At 45.6% G+C, this 26736-nt stretch overlaps 1 protein-coding gene across 1 annotated transcript; it reads left to right on the forward strand.

The window, feature by feature from the left end:
- The first annotated feature begins 21482 nt into the window (after nucleotides 1-21482).
- On the forward strand, nucleotides 21483-25837 carry CSGALNACT2 (chondroitin sulfate N-acetylgalactosaminyltransferase 2). Its single transcript, XM_053450345.1, has 7 exons — nucleotides 21483-22284; nucleotides 22480-22696; nucleotides 22867-22968; nucleotides 23207-23385; nucleotides 24153-24247; nucleotides 24385-24466; nucleotides 24653-25837. The coding sequence occupies exons 1-7, from the start codon at nucleotides 21642-21644 to the stop codon at nucleotides 24943-24945; spliced, it is 1611 nt and encodes a 536-aa protein (XP_053306320.1). The 5' UTR covers nucleotides 21483-21641; the 3' UTR covers nucleotides 24946-25837.
- Nucleotides 25838-26736: the final 899 nt, after the last annotated feature.

A 26736-nucleotide genomic window follows, 5' to 3' on the forward strand; every position in this document is an offset into this window, starting at 1 on the left:
GTATACAGCGCTGGGGGTTATATTACTGTATACAGCGCTGAGGGTTATATTACTGTATACAGCGCTGGGGGTTATATTACTGTATACAGCGCTGGGGGTTATATTACTGTATACAGCGCCGGGGGTTATATTACTGTATACAGCGCTGGGGGTTATATTACTGTATACAGTGCTGGGGGTTATATTACTGTATACAGGGCTGGGGGGTTATATTACTGTATACAGTGCTGGGGGTTATATTACTGTATACAGCACTGGGGGGTTATAGTACTGTATACAGTGCTGGGGGGTTATATTACTGTATACAGCGCTGGGGGGGGTTATATTACTGTATACAGCGCTGGGGGTTATATTACTGTATACAGCGCTGGGGGTTATATTACTGTATACAGCGCTGGGGGTTATAGTACTGTATACAGCGCTGGGGGTTATATTACTGTATACAGCGCTGGGGGTTATATTACTGTATACAGTGCTGGGGGTTATATTACTGTATACAGTGCTGGGGGGTTATATTACTGTATACAGCGCTGGGGGTTATATTACTGTATACAGCGCTGGGGGTTATATTACTGTATACAGCGCTGGGGGGTTATATTACTGTATACAGCACTGGGGGGTTATATTACTGTATACAGCGCTGGGGGTTAGATTACTGTATACAGCGCTGGGGGTTATATTACTGTATACAGCGCTGGGGGTCATATTACTGTATACAGTGCTGGGCGGGTTATATTACTGTATACAGCACTGGGGGGTTATATTACTGTATACAGCGCTGGGGGTTAGATTACTGTATACAGCGCTGGGGGTTATATTACTGTATACAGCGCTGGGGGTTATATTACTGTATACAGTGCTGGGCGGGTTATATTACTGTATACAGCGCTGGGGGTTAGATTACTGTATACAGCGCTGGGGGTTATATTACTGTATACAGCGCTGGGGGGTATATTACTGTATACAGCGCTGGGAGTTATATTACTGTATACAGCGCTGGGGGTTATATTACTGTATCCAGCACTGGGGGTTATATTACTGTATACAGTGCTGGGGGGTATATTACTGTATACAGCGCTGGGGGGTTATATTACTGTATACAGCGCTGGGGGTTATATTACTGTATACAGCGCTGGGGGTTATATTACTGTATACAGCGCTGGGGGTTATATTACTGTATACAGCGCTGGGGGTTATATTACTGTATACAGCACTGGGGGGTTATAGTACTGTATACAGTGCTGGGGGGTTATATTACTGTATACAGCGCTGGGGGGGGTTATATTACTGTATACAGCGCTGGGGGTTATATTACTGTATACAGCGCTGGGGGTTATATTACTGTATACAGCGCTGGGGGTTATAGTACTGTATACAGCGCTGGGGGTTATATTACTGTATACAGCGCTGGGGGTTATATTACTGTATACAGTGCTGGGGGTTATATTACTGTATACAGTGCTGGGGGGTTATATTACTGTATACAGCGCTGGGGGTTATATTACTGTATACAGCGCTGGGGGTCATATTACTGTATACAGTGCTGGGCGGGTTATATTACTGTATACAGTGCTGGGGGTTATATTACTGTATACAGCGCTGGGGGGTTATATTACTGTATACAGCACTGGGGGGTTATAGTACTGTATACAGCGCTGGGGGTTATATTACTGTATACAGCGCTGGGGGTTATATTACTGTATACAGTGCTGGGGGTTATATTACTGTATACAGTGCTGGGGGGTTATATTACTGTATACAGCGCTGGGGGTTATATTACTGTATACAGCGCTGGGGGTCATATTACTGTATACAGTGCTGGGCGGGTTATATTACTGTATACAGCACTGGGGGGTTATATTACTGTATACAGCGCTGGGGGTTAGATTACTGTATACAGCGCTGGGGGTTATATTACTGTATACAGCGCTGGGGGTTATATTACTGTATACAGTGCTGGGCGGGTTATATTACTGTATACAGCGCTGGGGGTTAGATTACTGTATACAGCGCTGGGGGTTATATTACTGTATACAGCGCTGGGGGGTATATTACTGTATACAGCGCTGGGAGTTATATTACTGTATACAGCGCTGGGGGTTATATTACTGTATACAGCGCTGGGGGTTATATTACTGTATACAGCGCTGGGGGTTATTACTGTATACAGCTCTGGGGGTTATATTACTGTATACAGCGCTGGGGGTTATATTACTGTATACAGCGCTGGGGGGTTATATTACTGTATACAGCGCTGGGGGGTTATATTACTGTATACAGCGCTGGGGGTTATATTACTGTATACAGCGCTGGGGGGTTATATTACTGTATACAGCACTGGGGGTTATATTACTGTATACAGTGCTGGGAGGTTATATCACTGTATACAGCGCTGGGAGTTATATTACTGTATACAGCGCTGGGGGTTATATTACTGTATACAGCGCTGGGGGTTATATTACTGTATACAGCGCTGGGGGTTATTACTGTATACAGTGCTGGGGGTTATATTACTGTATACAGCGCTGGGGGGTTATATTACTGTATACAGTGCTGGGGGTTATATTACTGTATACAGCGCTGGGGGTTATATTACTGTATACAGCACTGGGGGGTTGTATTACTGTATACAGCGCTGGGGGGTTATATTACTGTATACAGCGCTGGGGGGTTATATTACTGTATACAGCGCTGGGGGGTTATATTACTGTATACAGTGCTGGGGGGTTATATTACTGTATACAGCGCTGGGGGTTATATTACTGTATACAGCGCTGGGGGTTATATTACTGTATACAGCGCTGGGGGTTATATTACTGTATACAGCGCTGGGGGTTATATTACTGTATACAGCGCTGGGGGTTATTACTGTATACAGCGCTGGGGGTTATATTACTGTATACAGCGCTGGGGGGTTATATTACTGTATACAGTGCTGGGGGTTATATTACTGTATACAGCGCTGGGGGTTATATTACTGTATACAGCACTGGGGGGTTGTATTACTGTATACAGCGCTGGGGGGTTATATTACTGTATACAGCGCTGGGGGGTTATATTACTGTATACAGCGCTGGGGGTTATATTACTGTATACAGCGCTGGGGGTTATATTACTGTATACAGCGCTGGGGGTTATTACTGTATACAGTGCTGGGGGTTATATTACTGTATACAGCGCTGGGGGGTTATATTACTGTATACAGTGCTGGGGGTTATATTACTGTATACAGCGCTGGGGGTTATATTACTGTATACAGCACTGGGGGGTTGTATTACTGTATACAGCGCTGGGGGGTTATATTACTGTATACAGCGCTGGGGGGTTATATTACTGTATACAGCGCTGGGGGTTATATTACTGTATACAGCGCTGGGTGTTATATTACTGTATACAGCGCTGGGGGGTTATATTACTGTATACAGCGCTGGGGGGTTATATTACTGTATACAGCGCTGGGGGTTATATTACTGTATACAGCGCTGGGGGTTATAGTACTGTATACAGCGCTGGGGGTTATATTACTATATACAGCGCTGGGGGTTATATTACTGTATACAGGGCTGGGGGGTTATATTACTGTATACAGGGCTGGGGGGGTATTACCGTATACAGCGCTGGGGGTTATATCACTGTATACAGCGCTGGGGGTTATATTACTGTATACAGCGCTGGGGGTTATATTACTGTATACAGTGCTGGGGGTTATATTACTGTATACAGCGCTGGGGGTTATATTACTGTATACAGCGCTGGGGGTTATATTACTGTATACAGCGCTGGGGGTTATAGTACTGTATACAGCGCTGGGGGTTATATTACTGTATACAGCGCTGGGGGTTATATTACTGTATACAGTGCTGGGGGTTATATTACTGTATACAGCGCTGGGGGTTATATTACTGTATACAGCGCTGGGGGTTATATTACTGTATACAGCGCTGGGGGTTATATTACTGTATACAGCGCTGGGGGGTTATATTACTGTATACAGCACTGGGGGGTTATATTACTGTATACAGCGCTGGGGGTTAGATTACTGTATACAGCGCTGGGGGTTATATTACTGTATACAGCGCTGGGGGTCATATTACTGTATACAGTGCTGGGCGGGTTATATTACTGTATACAGCGCTGGGGGTTATATTACTGTATACAGCGCTGGGGGTTATATTACTGTATACAGTGCTGGGGGTTATATTACTGTATACAGCGCTGGGTGTTATATTACTGTATACAGCGCTGGGGGTTATATTACTGTATACAGCGCTGGGGGTTATATTACTGTATACAGTGCTGGGCGGGTTATATTACTGTATACAGCGCTGGGGGTTAGATTACTGTATACAGCGCTGGGGGTTATATTACTGTATACAGCGCTGGGGGGTATATTACTGTATACAGCGCTGGGGGTTATATTACTGTATACAGCGCTGGGGGTTATATTACTGTATACAGCGCTGGGGGGTTATATTACTGTATACAGCGCTGGGGGGTTATATTACTGTATACAGCGCTGGGGGTTATATTACTGTATACAGCGCTGGGGGTTATATTACTGTATACAGCGCTGGGGGTTATTACTGTATACAGTGCTGGGGGTTATATTACTGTATACAGCGCTGGGGGGTTATATTACTGTATACAGTGCTGGGGGTTATATTACTGTATACAGCGCTGGGGGTTATATTACTGTATACAGCACTGGGGGGGTTATATTACTGTATACAGCGCTGGGGGGTTATATTACTGTATACAGCGCTGGGGGGTTATATTACTGTATACAGCGCTGGGGGGTTATATTACTGTATACAGTGCTGGGGGGTTATATTACTGTATACAGCGCTGGGGGTTATATTACTGTATACAGCGCTGGGGGTTATATTACTGTATACAGCGCTGGGGGTTATATTACTGTATACAGCGCTGGGGGTTATTACTGTATACAGTGCTGGGGGTTATATTACTGTATACAGCGCTGGGGGGTTATATTACTGTATACAGCGCTGGGGGTTATATTACTGTATACAGCGCTGGGGGGTTATATTACTGTATACAGCGCTGGGGGGTTATATTACTGTATACAGTGCTGGGGGGTTATATTACTGTATACAGCGCTGGGGGGTTATATTACTGTATACAGTGCTGGGGGGTTATATTACTGTATACAGCGCTGGGGGTTATATTACTGTATACAGTGCTGGGGGGTTATATTACTATATACAGCGCTGGGGGTTATATTACTGTATACAGCGCTGGGGTTATATTACTGTATACAGTGCTGGGGGTTATATTACTGTATACAGCGCTGGGGGGTTATATTACTGTATACAGCGCTGGGGGTTGTATTACTGTATACAGCGCTGGGGGTTATATTACTGTATACAGCGCTGGGGGTTATATTACTGTATACAGCGCTGGGGGTTATATTACTGTATACAGCGCTGGGGGTTATATTACTGTATACAGCGCTGGGGGGTTATATTACTGTATACAGCGCTGGGGGTTATATTACTGTATACAGCGCTGGGGGGTTATATTACTGTATACAGCGCTGGGGGGTTATATTACTGTATACAGCGCTGGGGGTTATATTACTGTATACAGCGCTGGGGGTTATATTACTGTATACAGTGCTGGGGGTTATATTACTGTATACAGCGCTGGGGGGTTATATTACTGTATACAGCGCTGGGGGTTATATTACTGTATACAGCGCTGGGGGTTATATTACTGTATACAGCGCTGGGGGTTATATTACTGTATACAGCGCTGGGGGGTTATATTACTGTATACAGCGCTGGGGGTTATATTACTGTATACAGCGCTGGGGGGTTATATTACTGTATACAGCGCTGGGGGTTATATTACTGTATACAGCGCTGGGGGGTTATATTACTGTATACAGCGCTGGGGGTTATATTACTGTATACAGCGCTGGGGGGGTTATATTACTGTATACAGCGCTGGGGGGTTATATTACTGTATACAGCACTGGGGGGTTGTATTACTGTATACAGTGCTGGGGGGTTATATTACTGTATACAGCGCTGGGGGGTTATATTACTGTATACAGCGCTGGGGGGTTATATTACTGTATACAGTGCTGGGGGGTTATATTACTGTATACAGCGCTGGGGGTTATATTACTGTATACAGCGCTGGGGGTTATATTACTGTATACAGCGCTGGGGGTTATATTACTGTATACAGCACTGGGGGGTTATATTACTGTATACAGCGCTGGGGGGTTATATTACTGTATACAGCGCTGGGGGTTATATTACTGTATACAGCGCTGGGGGTTATTACTGTATACAGTGCTGGGGGTTATATTACTGTATACAGCGCTGGGGGGTTATATTACTGTATACAGTGCTGGGGGTTATATTACTGTATACAGCGCTGGGGGTTATATTACTGTATACAGCACTGGGGGGTTGTATTACTGTATACAGCGCTGGGGGGTTATATTACTGTATACAGCGCTGGAGGTTATATTACTGTATACAGCGCTGGGGGTTATATTACTGTATACAGCGCTGGGGGGTTATATTACTGTATACAGCGCTGGGGGGTTATATTACTGTATACAGCGCTGGGGGGTTATATTACTGTATACAGCGCCAGGGGGGTTGTTGCCGTATACAGTGCTGGGGGTTATATTACTGTATACAGTGCTGGGGGGTTATATTACTGTATACAGCGCTGGGGGTTATATTACTGTATACAGCGCTGGGGGTTATTGCTGTATACAGCGCTGGGGGGTTATATTACTGTATACAGCGCTGGGGGGTTATATTACTGTATACAGCGCTGGGGGGTTATATTACTGTATACAGGGCTGGGGGGTTATATTACTGTATACAGTGCTGGGGTTATATTACTGTATACAGTGCTGGAGGTTATATTACTGTATACAGCGCTGGGGGGTTATATTACTGTATACAGTGCTGGAGGTTATATTACTGTATACAGCGCTGGGGGTTATATTACTGTATACAGCGCTGGGGGTTATATTACTGTATACAGCGCTGGGGGGGGTTATATTACTGTATACAGTGCTGGGGTTATATTACTGTATACAGGGCTGGGGGTTATATTACTGTATACAGTGCTGGGAGGTTATATCACTGTATACAGCGCTGGGGGTTATATTACTGTATACAGCGCTGGGGGTTATATTACTGTATACAGCGCTGGGGGTTATATTACTGTATACAGCGCTGGGGGTTATATTACTGTATACAGCGCTGAGGGTTATATTACTGTATACAGCGCTGGGGGTTATATTACTGTATACAGCGCTGGGGGTTATATTACTGTATACAGCGCCGGGGGTTATATTACTGTATACAGCGCTGGGGGTTATATTACTGTATACAGTGCTGGGGGTTATATTACTGTATACAGGGCTGGGGGGTTATATTACTGTATACAGTGCTGGGGGTTATATTACTGTATACAGCACTGGGGGGTTATAGTACTGTATACAGTGCTGGGGGGTTATATTACTGTATACAGCGCTGGGGGGGGTTATATTACTGTATACAGCGCTGGGGGTTATATTACTGTATACAGCGCTGGGGGTTATATTACTGTATACAGCGCTGGGGGTTATAGTACTGTATACAGCGCTGGGGGTTATATTACTGTATACAGCGCTGGGGGTTATATTACTGTATACAGTGCTGGGGGTTATATTACTGTATACAGTGCTGGGGGGTTATATTACTGTATACAGCGCTGGGGGTTATATTACTGTATACAGCGCTGGGGGTTATATTACTGTATACAGCGCTGGGGGGTTATATTACTGTATACAGCACTGGGGGGTTATATTACTGTATACAGCGCTGGGGGTTAGATTACTGTATACAGCGCTGGGGGTTATATTACTGTATACAGCGCTGGGGGTCATATTACTGTATACAGTGCTGGGCGGGTTATATTACTGTATACAGCACTGGGGGGTTATATTACTGTATACAGCGCTGGGGGTTAGATTACTGTATACAGCGCTGGGGGTTATATTACTGTATACAGCGCTGGGGGTTATATTACTGTATACAGTGCTGGGCGGGTTATATTACTGTATACAGCGCTGGGGGTTAGATTACTGTATACAGCGCTGGGGGTTATATTACTGTATACAGCGCTGGGGGGTATATTACTGTATACAGCGCTGGGAGTTATATTACTGTATACAGCGCTGGGGGTTATATTACTGTATCCAGCACTGGGGGTTATATTACTGTATACAGTGCTGGGGGGTATATTACTGTATACAGCGCTGGGGGGTTATATTACTGTATACAGCGCTGGGGGTTATATTACTGTATACAGCGCTGGGGGTTATATTACTGTATACAGCGCTGGGGGTTATATTACTGTATACAGCGCTGGGGGTTATATTACTGTATACAGTGCTGGGGGGTATATTACTGTATACAGCGCTGGGGGGTTATATTACTGTATACAGCGCTGGGGGTTATATTACTGTATACAGCGCTGGGGGTTATATTACTGTATACAGCGCTGGGGGTTATATTACTGTATACAGCGCTGGGGGTTATATTACTGTATACAGCGCTGAGGGGTTATTACTGTATACAGCGCTGGGGGGTTATATTACTGTATACAGTGCTGGGGGTTATATTACTGTATACAGCGCTGGGGGGTTATATTACTGTATACAGTGCTGGGGGTTATATTACTGTATACAGCGCTGGGGGTTATATTACTGTATACAGCGCTGGGGGTTATATTACTGTATACAGCACTGGGGGGTTATAGTACTGTATACAGTGCTGGGGGGTTATATTACTGTATACAGCGCTGGGGGGGGTTATATTACTGTATACAGCGCTGGGGGTTATATTACTGTATACAGCGCTGGGGGTTATATTACTGTATACAGCGCTGGGGGTTATAGTACTGTATACAGCGCTGGGGGTTATATTACTGTATACAGCGCTGGGGGTTATATTACTGTATACAGTGCTGGGGGTTATATTACTGTATACAGTGCTGGGGGGTTATATTACTGTATACAGCGCTGGGGGTTATATTACTGTATACAGCGCTGGGGGTCATATTACTGTATACAGTGCTGGGCGGGTTATATTACTGTATACAGTGCTGGGGGTTATATTACTGTATACAGCGCTGGGGGGTTATATTACTGTATACAGCACTGGGGGGTTATAGTACTGTATACAGCGCTGGGGGTTATATTACTGTATACAGCGCTGGGGGTTATATTACTGTATACAGTGCTGGGGGTTATATTACTGTATACAGTGCTGGGGGGTTATATTACTGTATACAGCGCTGGGGGTTATATTACTGTATACAGCGCTGGGGGTCATATTACTGTATACAGTGCTGGGCGGGTTATATTACTGTATACAGCACTGGGGGGTTATATTACTGTATACAGCGCTGGGGGTTAGATTACTGTATACAGCGCTGGGGGTTATATTACTGTATACAGCGCTGGGGGTTATATTACTGTATACAGTGCTGGGCGGGTTATATTACTGTATACAGCGCTGGGGGTTAGATTACTGTATACAGCGCTGGGGGTTATATTACTGTATACAGCGCTGGGGGGTATATTACTGTATACAGCACTGGGAGTTATATTACTGTATACAGCGCTGGGGGTTATATTACTGTATACAGCGCTGGGGGTTATATTACTGTATACAGCGCTGGGGGTTATATTACTGTATACAGCGCTGGGGGTTATATTACTGTATACAGCGCTGGGGGTTATATTACTGTATACAGTGCTGGGGGTTATATTACTGTATACAGTGCTGGGGGGTTATATTACTGTATACAGCGCTGGGGGTTATATTACTGTATACAGCGCTGGGGGTCATATTACTGTATACAGTGCTGGGCGGGTTATATTACTGTATACAGTGCTGGGGGTTATATTACTGTATACAGCGCTGGGGGGTTATATTACTGTATACAGCACTGGGGGGTTATAGTACTGTATACAGCGCTGGGGGTTATATTACTGTATACAGCGCTGGGGGTTATATTACTGTATACAGTGCTGGGGGTTATATTACTGTATACAGTGCTGGGGGGTTATATTACTGTATACAGCGCTGGGGGTTATATTACTGTATACAGCGCTGGGGGTCATATTACTGTATACAGTGCTGGGCGGGTTATATTACTGTATACAGCACTGGGGGGTTATATTACTGTATACAGCGCTGGGGGTTAGATTACTGTATACAGCGCTGGGGGTTATATTACTGTATACAGCGCTGGGGGTTATATTACTGTATACAGTGCTGGGCGGGTTATATTACTGTATACAGCGCTGGGGGTTAGATTACTGTATACAGCGCTGGGGGTTATATTACTGTATACAGCGCTGGGGGGTATATTACTGTATACAGCACTGGGAGTTATATTACTGTATACAGCGCTGGGGGTTATATTACTGTATACAGCGCTGGGGGTTATATTACTGTATACAGTGCTGGGCGGGTTATATTACTGTATACAGCGCTGGGGGTTAGATTACTGTATACAGCGCTGGGGGTTATATTACTGTATACAGCGCTGGGGGGTATATTACTGTATACAGCACTGGGAGTTATATTACTGTATACAGCGCTGGGGGTTATATTACTGTATACAGCGCTGGGGGTTATATTACTGTATACAGCGCTGGGGGTTATATTACTGTATACAGCGCTGGGGGTTATATTACTGTATACAGTGCTGGGGGTTATGCCCAAGGAGGAAATATTTTTTCTATGGGACTTCCTGTTTAGAAGTATCTGATCCTGCTGCATCTCTCGCACTTTGTAACCTGAGATCGGCATGTGATGACCGCGCACGCACACACACACACATATATATATATACACACACACCTCTTTGTGACATTTCTGAACTCTGTGTGATTTTTATAGCTGTCATTCTCCACTCAGTAGGGTCAGTTTTGAAAATTACGTTAGAAAAATACCCCCGTTGTACACGGCTGCGGAATATGAAGGCGATATATATATATATATAATATAATAAAATAATAATATTATAAGCATATCTGTTAGAAGACTCAGAAAAATGTAAATGCAAAATAAAATAGCAAAAAGAAATAAAATAAAGCAAAAAATATATATATATTAGAAACCATGGGATCGCCCCTCTTTAGGATTATTCCTCCCCATTAAGGCACCCTGTTATTAAGTTACTGATTTAAATAAAATCTCCGAAGACGAAGCTTCCCGTTAATTGCTGTTCTTCGCTTTTTTTTATATTTATTTACATTTTATCTTTAGTGTTTATAACTCCGATCGCTATCTTCACGATTCTGCTTCGCTGGGAAACCAGAGGAAGTTATTCAGCGTTTTCTTGACTGATAAGAATATTCTTTTATGAACCCCCCCCACCGGTTATCTGCACGGATTGTAGAAGAGCCGATCCGTATGTGCATTAGGGGCTCCTCTCTCCATTGGTGGTGGTGGTGGTGGTGGTGGTGGTGGGGGGGTACAATTACGGTTCCACACGTCCATTTTTGGCCAAAAGTCCACTTCGTTATGACCTCTACTCCTGGTGGGGCCCTCGGTCAACCTTCCTGCCTAGAGGCCCCTGGGGTGTCCGTCCAGCCCCCATTGACTACATTACGTCCCATGTCTAAAGCTCGTCTTGCGGTAGGCCGAGGCACGGCAGACGTTTCTAATAATAATGAAAGAGTGGTTTTGGTCACCGAAATTCCCGCAGAGCCTGTCCGTCAAGTTGGGGAAGGTTTCTGCTCAAGGCGTTAACATTCTTTTTAGAGGTTTTTTGTGGACTTTGAACCAGAATATTTGTCCCTGATGAGAAGACATCGAGTGAGACCTTACCCTGTTTGCCCCGGGGGCTGCTGTTTTGTTTGCGTTTGGTGGCATCCATCCCTACCACGTTGAGCAGTTGACTTGGTTTAACGCAGTGGGACGTTGAGGAATTAAGAAGGTTCTTCTCACATTGTGGCTCAACCCCCGATCCCCACCAGATACCTGACCAAAAAAATACTATAGATGGACATGTTCCTGAGAGGGGGGTCCATAAGTAGATCAGACGAGACCAACGACGTATTACGGTCTGAGTCTTTACCAGTAGGAGAAACGGGCAGACTCGGCAGTGGCCAAATGGGTCGCAGACTTCGATGGGGCCAAATGGGTCTTATCTGCTGGCATATTCTAGGTTTCTATGAGGTCATCCCTGCCATGAGTTAAGCAGATGATCGTCTTCCAGGTACAATAAGCAGAAACTTTGCCACCTCGGCCCTTAAGACAATTATGACCCTCGCATCTTGATAACGGGCCAACCTCAGCGACGTCCAAGTGGCCTGGACCTGCTATTCCTGAATGGTAAGATGTCCTTCACCTTAGAATGAAAGGACATCAACGGTTCCCATGAAGGTATCTAAAGGTTAAGGGAAGGGCACACAGTTACCCCTAGGGTGTGATCGTGGCAGTGACCACATATTATGGGGTTCAAAAAAGCCTTTGCTAGAAGATTCTTTTTGAAAGCCATCTTCAGATATCTAAAATGCTCATCACATCTGTATTCTTCGTGTTTCCGTCTGGAAAAATATTGCCAATTTTTTTCCAGCTGACGTGAAAGAAAGTTAGTCATCGGGGGGGGGGGAAACCATAGTAGGTCACCCCACGTTAGGCACACGGAAAACGCTCCGTTTTCATGGTCATCGTCTGGGTTGTGTTTCTCGACACGGGCAAGTGGACTAGCAGAAAACCACGGCCTGTAAAAAAAAAAAAAAGGCTACGTGTAGAGTTGGGCAAACAAAGTCCACATTCTGTCTTGTGGAAAACCGTCACCCCCCCCCTTTCCACCCAGAATTGGTACGCCGGTTACATCACATGGATATAGAGTCCATGGAGCATCCAAGCCGCCAGTATCATGAAAACACCGCTAAGCAGGTAGGTGGCACCACTCGCTTGACCCAACTAACCTACTTGAAGGATACATGAAGGTTGAAGGATATTCGCCCCGTTCTGTCCGTTATCGGGATCACTAAAGTAAAATGCGTTGGTAACGGACTAGGCGTAGGTGAGACGATGGAGCTATGTGAGGTAGGGTTCCACATTTTGGATCTAGGGTTATAGGCCATACAGGACATATAGTTGTCCTTTGACCAAATGTCTTATGACCATTGTTTCTAACACCCGTTGACCCGGATATCCTCCCCCCTCGCTACACGCCCTCGGTCTTTGGGTAATGGGGGACCATCCGTGATGGAATTCCAGGAAGAAGGCAAGTTAGAGGAGAGGGGGAAAGGTCGGGAGAGGGGATATGGATTAAGGCGGCGGCGGCGGCGTATAGGTGGGATTGGAAGTGGAGGGAAGATATGAGATGTCCAAGTGAAGAAGCGTAGATGGAGAAGAGCAGAGTCTGAAGCAATAGATGTGTGCCACCATCGCTTGGGTCCCCCCTCCTAGTGACCAAAGGGGCACATATTGCGATGACACTCTGTCCTGGGGTTGGGGACTGGCGAGAGACCAAGAAACTTCCACCAAAGGAAGATCCCAGAGTCCATAGGTCTATAAACCCACCGGGATCTCCATCAGCAATGACCTGAGAACCAACTCAACCATCCCAACAGATCCATTACAATCCATTACATCGTCCACCAATCAGTGGCTCTCCGTCCCCTATCAGACCCACCGGCATCAACAAAACTCAACAGGGGCAGTGTGTTGTGTGTCTGTATGTTGTGTACCCCAGGCAGGGGCAGTGTCTGTGTGTTGTGTATCTGTGTGTTGTGTACCCCGGGCAGGGTCAGTGTCTGTGTGTGGTGTATCTGTGTGTTGTGTACCCCGTGCAGGGGCAGTGTCTGTGTGTTGTGTGTGTGTTGTGTCCCCCAGGCAGGGTCAGTGTCTGTGTGTTGTATATCTGTGTGTTGTGTAGCCTGGGCAGGGTCAGTGTCTGTGTGTGGTGTATCTGTGTGTTGTGTACCCCAGGCAGGGGCAGTGTCTGTGTGTTGTGTATCTGTGTGTTGTGTAGCCTGGGCAGGGTCAGTGTCTGTGTGTTGTGTGTCTGTGTGTTGTGTAGCCCGGACAGGGGCAGTGTCTGTGTGTTGTGTGTATATGTATGTATCTGTGTATCTGTGTGTCTGTGTGTCTGTGTGTTGTGTGTATATGTATGTATATGTGTGTGTCTGTGTTGTGTCTCCTCCCTCTCTGGGTGTCATTTCCTCGGTTGCAGGAAGTGCCGGAGCCGGGCCGTGCATTGTGTGTGTGACTGTGTGTGACTGTGTGAGTCTCCGGTGTGTATATCTGCGGGTGCCGAGTATCTCCGCGGCGTTATACACCCTGTGTGTGCCGGGCTGCAGGTAAGAGGGGGGCGCGGGGGGGCGGCTGATGCCGCGTCTTTTGTTTACTAATAGAACGCAGATTGTTTATTTATAGACCGCTGGCGCGTTTCGTTACATTGTATCCGCTGGGTGTGTTACATTGTGTTGTGTTATATTATATTCTCTCTGTACGGCTGGGTTGTGTTGTATTGTGTTTGTGTTATTCTCGGCCTCCTGTTGTGTAGGAAGCCTTCTGTGTCACAGGGGTTGTGTTTGTGCTGCTTTCTGCCCCTTGTGTTGTGTGTTTTGTATACCGATTTGTGTTGATTCCTTGCTGTGATGCTAAGAGGCTTCCCTGGCCTTGGTTGTGTTCTATGTGTGTGCATTACACAATCCCCCTGTGTGACACAGCAACACCCGACACAACCATACAACAGCCCCCCAACATCACAACACCTCCCCACCCCACACAACCATACAACAGCCCCCCAACATCACAACACCTCCCAACCCCACACAACCATACAACAGCCCCCCAACATCACAACACCTCCCCACACAACCATACAACAGCCCCCCGACATCACAACACCTCCCCACCCCACACAACCATACAACAGCCCCCCAACATCACAACCATACAACACCTCCCCACCCCACACAACCATACAACAGCCCCCCAACATCACAACACCTCCCCACCCAACACAACCATACAACAGCCCCCCAACATCACAACACCTCCCCACCCCACACAACCATACAACAGCCCCCCAACATCACAACACCTCCCCACCCCACACAACCATACAACAGCCCCCCAACATCACAACACCTCCCCACCCGACACAACCATACAACAGCCCCCCAACATCACAACACCTCCCCACCCCACACAACCATACAACAGCCCCCCAACATCACAACACCTCCCCACCCCACACAACCATACAACAGCCCCCCAACATCACAACACCTCCCCACCCAACACAACCATACAACAGCCCCCCAACATCACAACACCTCCCCACCCCACACAACCATACAACAGCCCCCCCCACCCGACACAACCATACAACAGCCCCCCAACATCACAACACCTCCCCACCCCACACAACCATACAACAGCCCCCCAACATCACAACACCTCCCCACCCGACACAACCATACAACAGCCCCCCAACATCACAACACCTCCCCACCCGACACAACCATACAACAGCCCCCCGACATCACAACACCTCCCCACCCCACACAACCATACAACAGCCCCCCAACATCACAACACCTCCCCACCCGACACAACCATACAACAGCCCCCCGACATCACAACACCTCCCCACCCCACACAACCATACAACAGCCCCCCAACATCACAACACCTCCCCACCCCACACAACCATACAACAGCCCCCCAACATCACAACACCTCCCCACCCCACACAACCATACAACAGCCCCCCAACATCACAACACCTCCCCACCCCACACAACCATACAACAGCCCCCCAACATCACAACACCTCCCCACCCGACACAACCATACAACAGCCCCCCGACATCACAACACCTCCCCACCCCACACAACCATACAACAGCCCCCCAACATCACAACACCTCCCCACCCCACACAACCATACAACAGCCCCCCAACATCACAACACCTCCCCACCCAACACAACCATACAACAGCCCCCCAACATCACAACACCTCCCCACCCCACACAACCATACAACAGCCCCCCCAACATCACAACACCTCCCCACCCGACACAACCATACAACAGCCCCCCAACAGCACAACACCTCCCCACCCGACACAACCATACAACAGCCCCCCGACATCACAACACCTCCCCACCCCACACAACCATACAACAGCCCCCCAACATCACAACACCTCCCCACCCGACACAACCATACAACACCTCCCCACCCGACACAACCATACAACAGCCCCCCGACATCACAACACCTCCTTACCCCACACAACCATACAACAGCCCCCCAACATCACAACACCTCCCCACCCGACACAACCATATAACAGCCCCCCGACATCACAACCATACAACACATCCACATCCATACAGCCCCCCAACATCACAACCACACACCTATACACCTGTGATACACACACACTAACACATGGGGGGGGGTCAGTATTTTTTGTGTCTGTCAGGAGCCATATGCCTATCCCATGCATGTTTAATACTCTCACTGTATTACCCTCTACCACTTCTGCTGGGAGGCTGTTCTACTTATCTACCCCCCCCCTCAGTAAAGTAGAAGTAAATCACTCCCATTGCCAAAGAGTCTCTGGGATTCCCTGTTGGCTGAGGACGCCAGGACTTCCCTTTGGTGAATTGGGGCTGTTGGTACTTTTATGATTCCTTCTAGAAATGGGTCCAAAATCCAGCGCTGTATTCCCCTCCGGCCCCTCTGGCCCCTCCGGCGCTCCCTTCCAAAGGACGGCTTCCTGAAACTACAGAGTCTCAAGTCCAGGCTGAGTCGGGCCGACGTGGAAAAAGACTGTCACCTTCCGGGACCTCAGAGGTCTCTTGTTCACTTTAAAAACAGAGAAGAGACCGGCGAGGTCCTTTAAAGCTTCTGCTCGAGACTCTTTTGGGACCAACGAGTCTGTCTTCTTACGAGTAAAGCTTGATGTCTAAACAGAAACTAAGAGTTTACGTTACTGAGAGGGTGCTAGATAAGTGGAACAGCCTCCCAGCAGAGGTGGTAGAGGGTAATACAGGGAGGGGTATTAAACATGCGTGGGATAGACATACGGCTCCTGAATCTAAGACGAGACCGGGTTAAAATATGGCTTGGGGCTTTTTATATGACTTTTAGCCCCACCGCGGGGTATTTGTGGGGCATTTAGAAGAATAATGGACTCCGATACCCCCCTCGCCGTATTACCCTCTACCACCTCTGCTCGGGAGCTGTTCCACCTATCCACTACCCTCTCAACAACATACCAGTGGCATTTATGGGTCAAACATCTGTTTTTTCTTTGGTAACATTCGCATGAAAGGGACCTCTGAGGTCTCCGAAGCCGATGCCCTTTATGGCGATCCCCATGTCTCCCAGACAGTATTTACTTACTGAGACGTGTCAGGGAGGGGCTTCTACCACCTCTGCCGGGTGGCTGTGCCACCTATCCAGCACCCTCTCAGTAAAGTACAGCTTATGTCAGTGCGTTACTCTTCTAGCGCAGCATAAATCTTGTCTTGTGTGTGTCAGCCCCCCTCCCCCGTCCCGTCATGGGTGACGGGCTTTAGACTGTAAGCTCTTGTGAGCAAAGCGGCGTCTGTGAGGGATTTATAGACCGCCGAGCCGTCTCAGAAGCTGATTGGTGGAAAGCAGATCACATCGAGGCTGACTGCATCTCCTGCTGGTGGTGGTGGGGCAAATCCATATGGGGGGGGCTGCAGAATCCCCTCATGTATTTACAAAGGGGGCATTAAAGCGCGGGGCTGTCTCTTCAGAGGGCCGAGGCTCCGGCGTGGGGTACGGCTCCCTGTGTGAAGTCTCTTTGTTTGGAGGAAAGTGAGGTTATTTTTTCCATGGCGGGCGTAGTCCGCTCCAGCCGTGATTCAGCAGAGGTGGTTTTATGCGCAGAGAGAGACCCGTTGAGACGGGGCCGTCGCAGCGGACCGCTTCCAGAGATTCCCCTTATAGAGCGGCAGCCATGCCTTTCATGTAATGAAAAATAAAAACCGCTGCCCCGTACCTCCCAACAGCCCTGATTTTTGCAGGACAGTCCTGGCTACAAGACCTCGCCCAGTTCGGAGACCGGCCCTGCTCGTTTCTGGGGGCCCAACCCACGTCGCTTTCCAATGAAAAGTGAGAGAAGCCCCTGAAGTAACTAAATAGCCGTAAAACGGCAACGTTAATATTGTAGGGGGTGTGGCTGGGGTGGGGCTTTACGGATTGTGACCTATCGATTGGTGTATTTTATTTACACAGCTGAGCTCACCTGGACGTCAGAACGTGTACAGGAAGTGTACCTAAGTATGCTCTCTGCTTCCACTTCCTGTTCATCGGATCAGACAGGGGGGAGGGGCAAACGAAAGAATGGACACCATTATTGTCTCAAATACGCATTCGAGAGAAAACACCATGGGAGGGGGGGGATAAAATGGGACAAAATCACAAAAAAAAACCCAAAATGGTTAAGATATCTTAATATTTATTTATTTATTTAACTTTTTATTTTTTTACTCTTTCCCAGTGTTAACGTTCAGACCGTTTTAATAACAAATGAACACTTTACATTTTTTTTTTTTTACATTCATTGATGAAACTTTATTGCACGCCGCACAAAACGGGCGTTTAACCCCCGGCGCGTTTCGCCCGATGCACCCTGCAGAGCGTTTAGCTGCAGAGACGCTCTGCAGTGCAAGAGGTAGGCTGCTGGGGAGGAGAAACGTCGGGGAGGCTAGAGGCTGAGGCGGAGCCTGAAGAGGTTTAACCTAACGGAGGCGGTGCTTGATAAGTGGAACAGCCTCCCAGCAGAGGTGGTAGAGGGTAATACAGTACGGGTATTAAACATGCATGGGATAGACATCCGGCTCCTGAATCTAAGACGAGACCAACGACTGATTAAGGTTCGTAGACGGGGTTGGGATTTGGTTTAGCTGAAAAAAAATATAACTATTCAAAAAAGGGTTAATTTAAAAAAAAAAATCTCCGTTTCTGCGGTGACTTTCAGCAGAGAAATGCTTCGCAAGCACTTTTTTTTTTCTTTTTTTCTCCTTTTGGTTTGTCCTAGAATTAAATTTCACGAGTAGCAGCAGCAGCAGCTTCTAGACGAGACTCGGAGCTCCGGGAATCTTTATTCATTTATTTTTTATTTATTTATTTTTTTTGCCCCACATTAAGGTAAAATGTTATTTTTATTCTTAGAATTTTTTTATTTGATGAATGAAATGAACTAGACAAAAAAAAAAAGACAAATATTGTGTTGAGATCTAGATTTTTGTGCTGTGCGGTTTTTACATTTTATAGAATTTTGGATTTATATGTCTTTTTTTTTGTGGTTTTATTCATTTTTTTTTTTTATCTGCAAAATTCAAATTTAATACGGATTATTATTATATTTGTCCCATTTATTTCACATGTACAGATCAACCAAAAATATACAGAGGAAAAAATTATCAGAGGGCAGAATTTCTGTAATCCGATATAATTTTTTATTCTAATTTTACTGTAAATTTTTAAAACTCTTAATTTAAATATTTTTATTTCTTTTTTCTTTTTTTTTTTTAATCACAAGTTAAAATTTTGACGGATACTCAACTAGACTTTTTAAGGGCAGATGTCAGCGGGACCTTCGATGGTCGTTCCCTGGGCACAGTCGGCCAGCTCCTTACGTAGATGCTGGCTGAGAATGATTAGAGTTGTAGTCCAGTCCCCAAGTTTTTTTTATTTATTTTTTTATTTATTTTTTTTTTTTTCCAGTCCAGCCAATGTGGGAATTTTGGTTTTAAAAAAGTTGAGTTTTTAAATTTGTTTGAATTTGAGTTTACTTGCGAAATGTAAAGGGCCGGCGTTAAGTAAACCTTAGACTCGAGTTTTTTTTTGTTTTTTTTTCGTACTGCGCCTTTAAGAAGATGTCATCGCATGCCCTCGTCCAATGCCCATAAGGAGGAGATTCCGTCGCCTGCTTCCTGTGGTCCGAGGGGCAGAGAATTTATTCTCAGACGCCCTCCTCTCCTCCGTTCAGTCTTCGCCTGTAATTGCAAACAGATGGCCCAAATTTCCCTTTTTGTAAAAAAAAAAAATATTAAAAAAAAGTCTTGGCCACGTATATCCAGCGTCTGTTAAAAGAACTGCCTTCCGATGCTGAGTCACTAATCGTCTCTGACTAAGGAAACTGTTATAAACTTCTTTGTCGGAAGGAATTTTTTTCAAGGAATATTTAAAAAAAAAAAAAAAAAAAGAGAAAACTTTTTTTTTCATTTTTTTTTTTTTTTTTTTTTTAGATATTTTGATATATTAAAAACTTTTTGAATCGGCAATGAAATTTAAGAAATTGTAATAGTTTTAATTTTAAATGTTTTTTTTTTTTTACTTTTTGTGGAGTAAAATGTGGAGATATGGAGGGGCTTGGAGTAGCCGATAATTCTGCTACAAACGGGTAAAAGCCGCGTCGTTGCCGTGGCAGCCGACAGCTCCTTCCTGCTGATAGGACTAGAATTGCTCCGAGTGGGTCTTATAGGGGCAAATATCTAAAAAGTGAAGTAGCCTTATACTGTTGTTAATGGGAGCCACATATGGTTTGGGCCATTTTGTACATTTAAATTAATTTAAAATGATCATTTTTGTAAAATTTGCAAAAAAAACCCAAAATTTTAAAAAAAAAATTTTTAAATGCTCTTATTCTTCTCATAAATCTTTTATGTTTAAATTTATTGGTTTTTTTTTACATTTTTGTATGAGCTGTAAAGAATTTCTGGAAAGATAAATATATTTTCTAAATAATGATTTGCTAAAAAAAAAAAAAAGTGCAAATATTTGGAGTTCGGAAACAGTAGCGAAAGGTCATTTCATCAAAAAAAATAAAAAAATCTGGTTAATCTGCAAGCAACAGGTTATTAAATTATCGCCTCGGGTGATGACAAGTCCCACGAGCGTTACAAATATTTTTGGCATTTACTAAACTTTTCCGAGATCGCCCCCCCCACTCCCAAAGGGTGGACGGTGATGCTCGAATAAATTTAAAAAAAACAAAAAAAAACCCTGATTTTTAACGTCTCAATTTTTCCAAGGAATATGTATTTATTCTATTTCATTTTTCTTTTTGTTCTTGGAATATAGGAATTCCTCTTTTAACCCTTTGTTATATACTTGTTATATAAATTAGTTTATCTTCTTAATTTTTAAAAAAATTTAATTTATAAACTATATAATTTTTTTTTTTATTTTTTTTTTTAGGGTACTGACATCATCTTATTCGCACCACCGCGCGTGAAGCATAGATGCGTTTAGATCACAGGAAGAATAATGTGTCCGGAGACATGTTCCTCGGCAGCTGTCGCTCATTACATCCCATTCCCACCTGCTAACAACGAGACTGCATGAACCTCCTCCAGAAGACCATGCTGAAGGTTTGATGGAGATTATCGGAGGCTGATTTTGTGTGTGGGGGGAACCCTTTTCAATGTTTTTAGGATGGATGACCAACAAAAAGTCAAGTCATACTTTGAGTCCATGGCTTGAGACAAGGGTCTGTGGTTCAACCACCATGGAGAAAAGAGTAGATTGACTTCATGCAAAGAGACCACTTCCATTTTTCGAAAGAATGCCCAGGAGAGGATTATTTCTCCAAGCCAGGACCCGGTGGTTTCTGGTCGGCCTTGCTTTGGTCTTTAGTTTGATACTTCTCGTGTACCTACTGCAGTGTGCTCCTACTTCTGAAGGAAATGGCTCTCTCCCGGGCATCGTCGGGGAACTGTACAATAAAGAATACTACCAAGCTCTTCTTCAGGAGCAGGAAGAGCACTACAAGAACCGGGCAAGCAGCCTTAAGCGTCAGATAGCCCAACTTAAGCAGGAACTCCAGGAGATGAGCGAGAAGTTAAGATCGATAAATGAGAAGAAGCTCGCCAACGGTGGACACCAAGGTACCAAAGATCAACCCAATGACCTACTGGAGTTCCTTCACTCCCAGATCGACAAGGCAGAGGTCGTTGCGGGTGCTAAATTCCCAAGCGAGTACGCTGTGGTCCCATTTGAAAGCTTTAACACCATGAAGGTTTATCAGCTGGAGATGGGGCTGACTCGACACCCCGAGGAAAAACCCATTAGGAAGGACAGGAGAGACGAACTGGTGGAGGTCATAGAGGCTGGACTGGAAGTCATAAATAATCCTGACGATGACGATGAAGAGCAGGGGAACAGAGGTGCTAACAAGGTGATCTACAGTGAATCTGACTTTGTAGAAGGTGAGTCCACAAAAAACACCAGCTCTGGCCTTCTAGGTTGTTCCATTAAAGGTTATCTTGGAAGCCATATGAGATGACACCACACCTTTGGTCCAAAATAATGAACCTTACATTTATTGTGGTGTTTCGTGTGGTTTTGGGCACTTGTTGTAAGGCTTACATGGGTTTCCCTGTCTCTTTTGTTGTTTTGGTAAGGCTATTACCGCACTGAAAGGGACAAAGGATCCCAGTATGAGCTCTTCTACAAGAAGCCAGATTCCGAGAACTACGACCACATAACCCTTTTCCGCCCTTTCGGGCCTCTCATGAAGGTGAAGGTGGACACGGAGGACATATCCAGGACCCTAGTCAATATCATCGTTCCTCTCTCCGGCAGAACGGAGGCCTTTGCTCAGTTCGTGGAGAACTACAGGTGAGCGATGAGTATGGCGGGAGGGTTTACCAGGGCAAAGACCCATAGGCGTGAAGAGGAAAGTGATCGTTCCATGTATCCACAACGTTCCCCAGGCTATGGGGAGAATTAAGAGGCGATGCGTCTCCAGTTATGGAGAATGGATCCTAAACCATTGCTTTAAATTCCAGGGAGGTTTGCGTTCATCAAGACAGGAGGACGTACCTGACTGTCGTATACTTTGGAGATGAAGGATTAGCGGAGGTCAAGAAGATCCTGAAGGTTCTCAACGGGTAGGTTCCTGGGAAACTATATTTTAAATACCGATTTGCTCGATTACATGCCCCTTAGTATCTTTTGGACCCAAATACCACCACTACCCTGTGGACTCCACCGCGGTCTCCATTGGGTTTTTAGGAGACGCGTGCTATCAGTCTCCTGACCGCCCGCGTCGTTTGGATGAGCGTGATTGCGCACGAACTTCATTTTTCTTGGTAGATTATCCTTATTGGTGTGTATTTGCCCCTACAGAGCCACCAGCTCCCGTAACTACACCCTGATACCGCTGAAGGAGGAGTTTAACAGGGGACGCGGGCTGGAGGTGGGCGCCAAAGCCTGGGACAAAGGAGACGGCTTGTTGTTCTTCTGTGATGTCGACGTATACTTCACCGCGGGGTTTCTCAACACCTGCCGACTGAATGCAAAGCCTGGTGAGCTGACATTTTTATGATTTTAAAATTCATGCGCGTGGCTGATGGGATGTTAAAGAGGGAAGCCATGCCGGTTGTCGTGTTCTTCACCTTAATAAATGAACAATAATTTCTGGTGCCTTGACCTGTTGTTGAAGCGCCTCTGACTGCTGCTAAAACCTTCTGTGTGCTTCTGCTTCCTCTGTGATAGGCCGTTAGAGGTCTTATCGTTCCTGCCAGGCTAGAGTTTGGTAACACCCCAAGGATGATTGAGGTCTGAGCAAGATCTACAGGACCTTCTGGTCTCCATGATAAAGGAAGTAGAAGCACCTAGAAGGTTTGAACTCCTCTAGCAACAGGAACTGTCAGAAAATGGAATGTCGTTCCTACCCTCCATGGGTAGGTCCCCAAGATGGAAGGGGAACGTGGTCTCGTGTCGACAAATGTCCTCATGTCATTCATGGAGGAAGCAAAAATCGAGCAGCTGCCCCCCCCCTGTTTAAAACCTTCTTGTAAATAATTTTCTGTTCTCAGATTCCTTAAGTAATGACCTTAAAGGGTCATGTTATATTATTATGGAAAATCTGCCTACTTTCCCAGAGTCTGTAGCCACCATCTTCTCCGGTGAGCTCCTCACCCAAGCCCAACGTCTGATCTAATATGTGGCTCAAAGAACGAGGGGAATTTTTTTTTTTAAATGAGAAAATAACCTAAAAATGCTCATTTTGTGCTTAAAAAAGAGGCTCCACCACGTCATGTCTTACTGACGTCTCTGTTTTGTCTCGTAGGTAAGAAGGTCTTCTACCCGGTGGTCTTCAGCCTTTACAATCCTGCCATCGTCTACGCCAACCAAGAGGTCCCTCCGCCGGTGGAACAACAACTCGTAAGTTTTTTTTTTTTTTTTTTCCCGGAGATCCGTTATGGACTTTTATCTCATCGCTGCTAATTTCAAAAATTTAGAATATATATATATATTTAATTTTATGCCCAGGTTGCTTCTCTCTACTCTTAATGTTCTAGGTTCACAAGAAAGACTCCGGTTTCTGGAGAGATTTTGGCTTCGGTATGACTTGTCAATACAGGGCAGATTTTCTAGCTGTCGGTAAGCAAAACTTTTAATTATTCTGAGACTCTGGCATCAAAAATCCTTAATTTTTTTTTTTGGTGGTGGGATCATCATGTGTACTGTGGCTCCATCTAGTGGTGATAAATGGAACTGTGTAAAAAAATTAAATACAAAAACTTTTAAAATGTTTAACCCGCCCCCCCCCCACATTTCTGCTTCTAGGGGGTTTCGACCTTGAAGTCCGAGGGTGGGGGGGAGAGGACGTGCACCTCTACAGGAAATACCTTCGCAGTGACCTGATGGTGGTGCGAACCCCGGTGCCCAGCCTTTTCCACTTGTGGCACAAGAAGCACTGCGTGGACGAGCTGACCCCGGAGCAGTATAGAATGTGTATCCAATCCAAGGCCATGAACGAGGCGTCTCATTCGCACCTGGGGATGTTGGTGTTCAGGGGCGAGATCGAGGCTCACCTTCGAAAGCAAGCCTTCAAGACTAACGGTGATCAAGCAGGTTGAAGGACCCAAAGCCTGATGTCAACCCAACATAAGAATCGTGTGATTCTGGACTAATGGCGCGAGCCACGTACAGAGCCCCTAACCGTGGACTCGTCGGCGCCACCTGCTGGTCAGTCGATTAACCTACGCCTTCTGGAATGAGCTCTGTTATACTCCAAATAATCCAAATATTTTTATGCTACAAAATGAAGGGGAAAAAAGGGATACCTAGACATTTGTGGAGCGTGTCGGCAGCTGGAGTCGACACAAGCTTATCAGCGTGATTGTTTTTTTTGTTTTTGTTTGTTTTTGTTGTGACTCCTCATATCAAAGCGATTGGGTACCGCTGGAGAAATGGACCTTATGTGCCTTATTACAGAATGCGGAGAAAGAAAGGAATAAGTATCTTTTTAATTTAGATTTTTTTTTCCTTAATTATTATTTAGATTAAGTCGAACCTCTCGGAGAATTTGCTTAGTTTGCTCTTGCAGCCTCGTGAAGGTCTAAATAAAGGGAGCTTGTGCATTACGAATGCCTTATTATGCAGCAACGGATATGTCTATTAAAGGAGAGAAGGGATATGTCCTTCTTCTATGTGTCATATAATCCTGGGGGAAAAGGCGACACCCCTGAGGAGCCCCAACAGATGTACCAAAGAAGCTGAGGGATATGTCCTTCTAAGTCTCATAGAATCATAAGAAAAGGGTGACACCCCCAAGGAGCCCCAACAGAGAAATGTTTTAAAGAAGATGAGTGATATTATTATCTGTTATTTATATAGCGCCAACAATTTATGCTGCGCTTAATGTCCTTCTATGTGTCATAGAATCCTGGGAAAAGGGTGACACCCCTGAGGAGCCCCAGCGGGCTTAGGAACATTAAAAACACAACACGTTGTTGATTTTTGACGCGATTTGGTATTTATTTATGCAAGCACATCAGGTCAAACGTAGAATACCCTGCTTCACAGTACAGCTTTGACCGAGCAAGCTGATTGGAACAGAACATAAATATCAAACTCGTACAGAGAACCTCATGGAATATGCTGGCCCCCCGTAGGCAGGGGACGGGGAACTGAGCTTTGTCGTGCGTTTAATGGCTTGCTTAGCGGCGCCACAAAGGATCCTCTGGAGGACTTACGACCCCATGGAAAGCAGAGTAGAAGATGGGTAACCCTTTCAATGTGTACCCCCTTTGGGGGAACTAAAGGGTTAATCTCTTTTACACACTGCCATAATTAACCCTGTAGGTTAACATCCGAAAGGGATGTTTCATAGACCCCACCACACCACTGCCGTAAACAATTTAAATGCCCTCCTCTTTGGAACGAAATGAAACAAAGCAGCATACAAAAAAAATGTCATCATTTAGAATTTTGGAGCAATAATTAAACATAAATTTCTTTTCACGATCAAGTATGGTCGATATCAAGAGTTCTACTATTGAGAAACCGGTCTCGTGCCCCTTTGTTAAAAGGGGTTAAAGATAATATAGGGTTGATGGGGTACAAATGTTCCTCTGGGGCAGGGCTAACACTTAGACACGCCCAGGTGCCTCCCCCAGCATGCAAATGCTTAAGTGTTCCATTTTGGAATGCAGCCCTGATTAGAACACAACACTGTGGGTTCAATTGGGGCGTCTTCCGATCCTAAAATCCGCAACAGGACCGCCATCGGGGGGTACAAGCAGTACCCGTGAATGGGGCCCAGGCAAGTGGAAGGGCCCGGCCTCCCTGAACGCTCACAGGCAGTATCATGTGACCCGCATGTACATAAGTTTTGGGCCCTTACACGCTTTCGGGTAAAGATGGCT

This window comes from Spea bombifrons, chromosome 11, assembly GCF_027358695.1.
Source record: "Spea bombifrons isolate aSpeBom1 chromosome 11, aSpeBom1.2.pri, whole genome shotgun sequence".
Classification (NCBI taxonomy): domain Eukaryota; kingdom Metazoa; phylum Chordata; class Amphibia; order Anura; family Pelobatidae; genus Spea; species Spea bombifrons.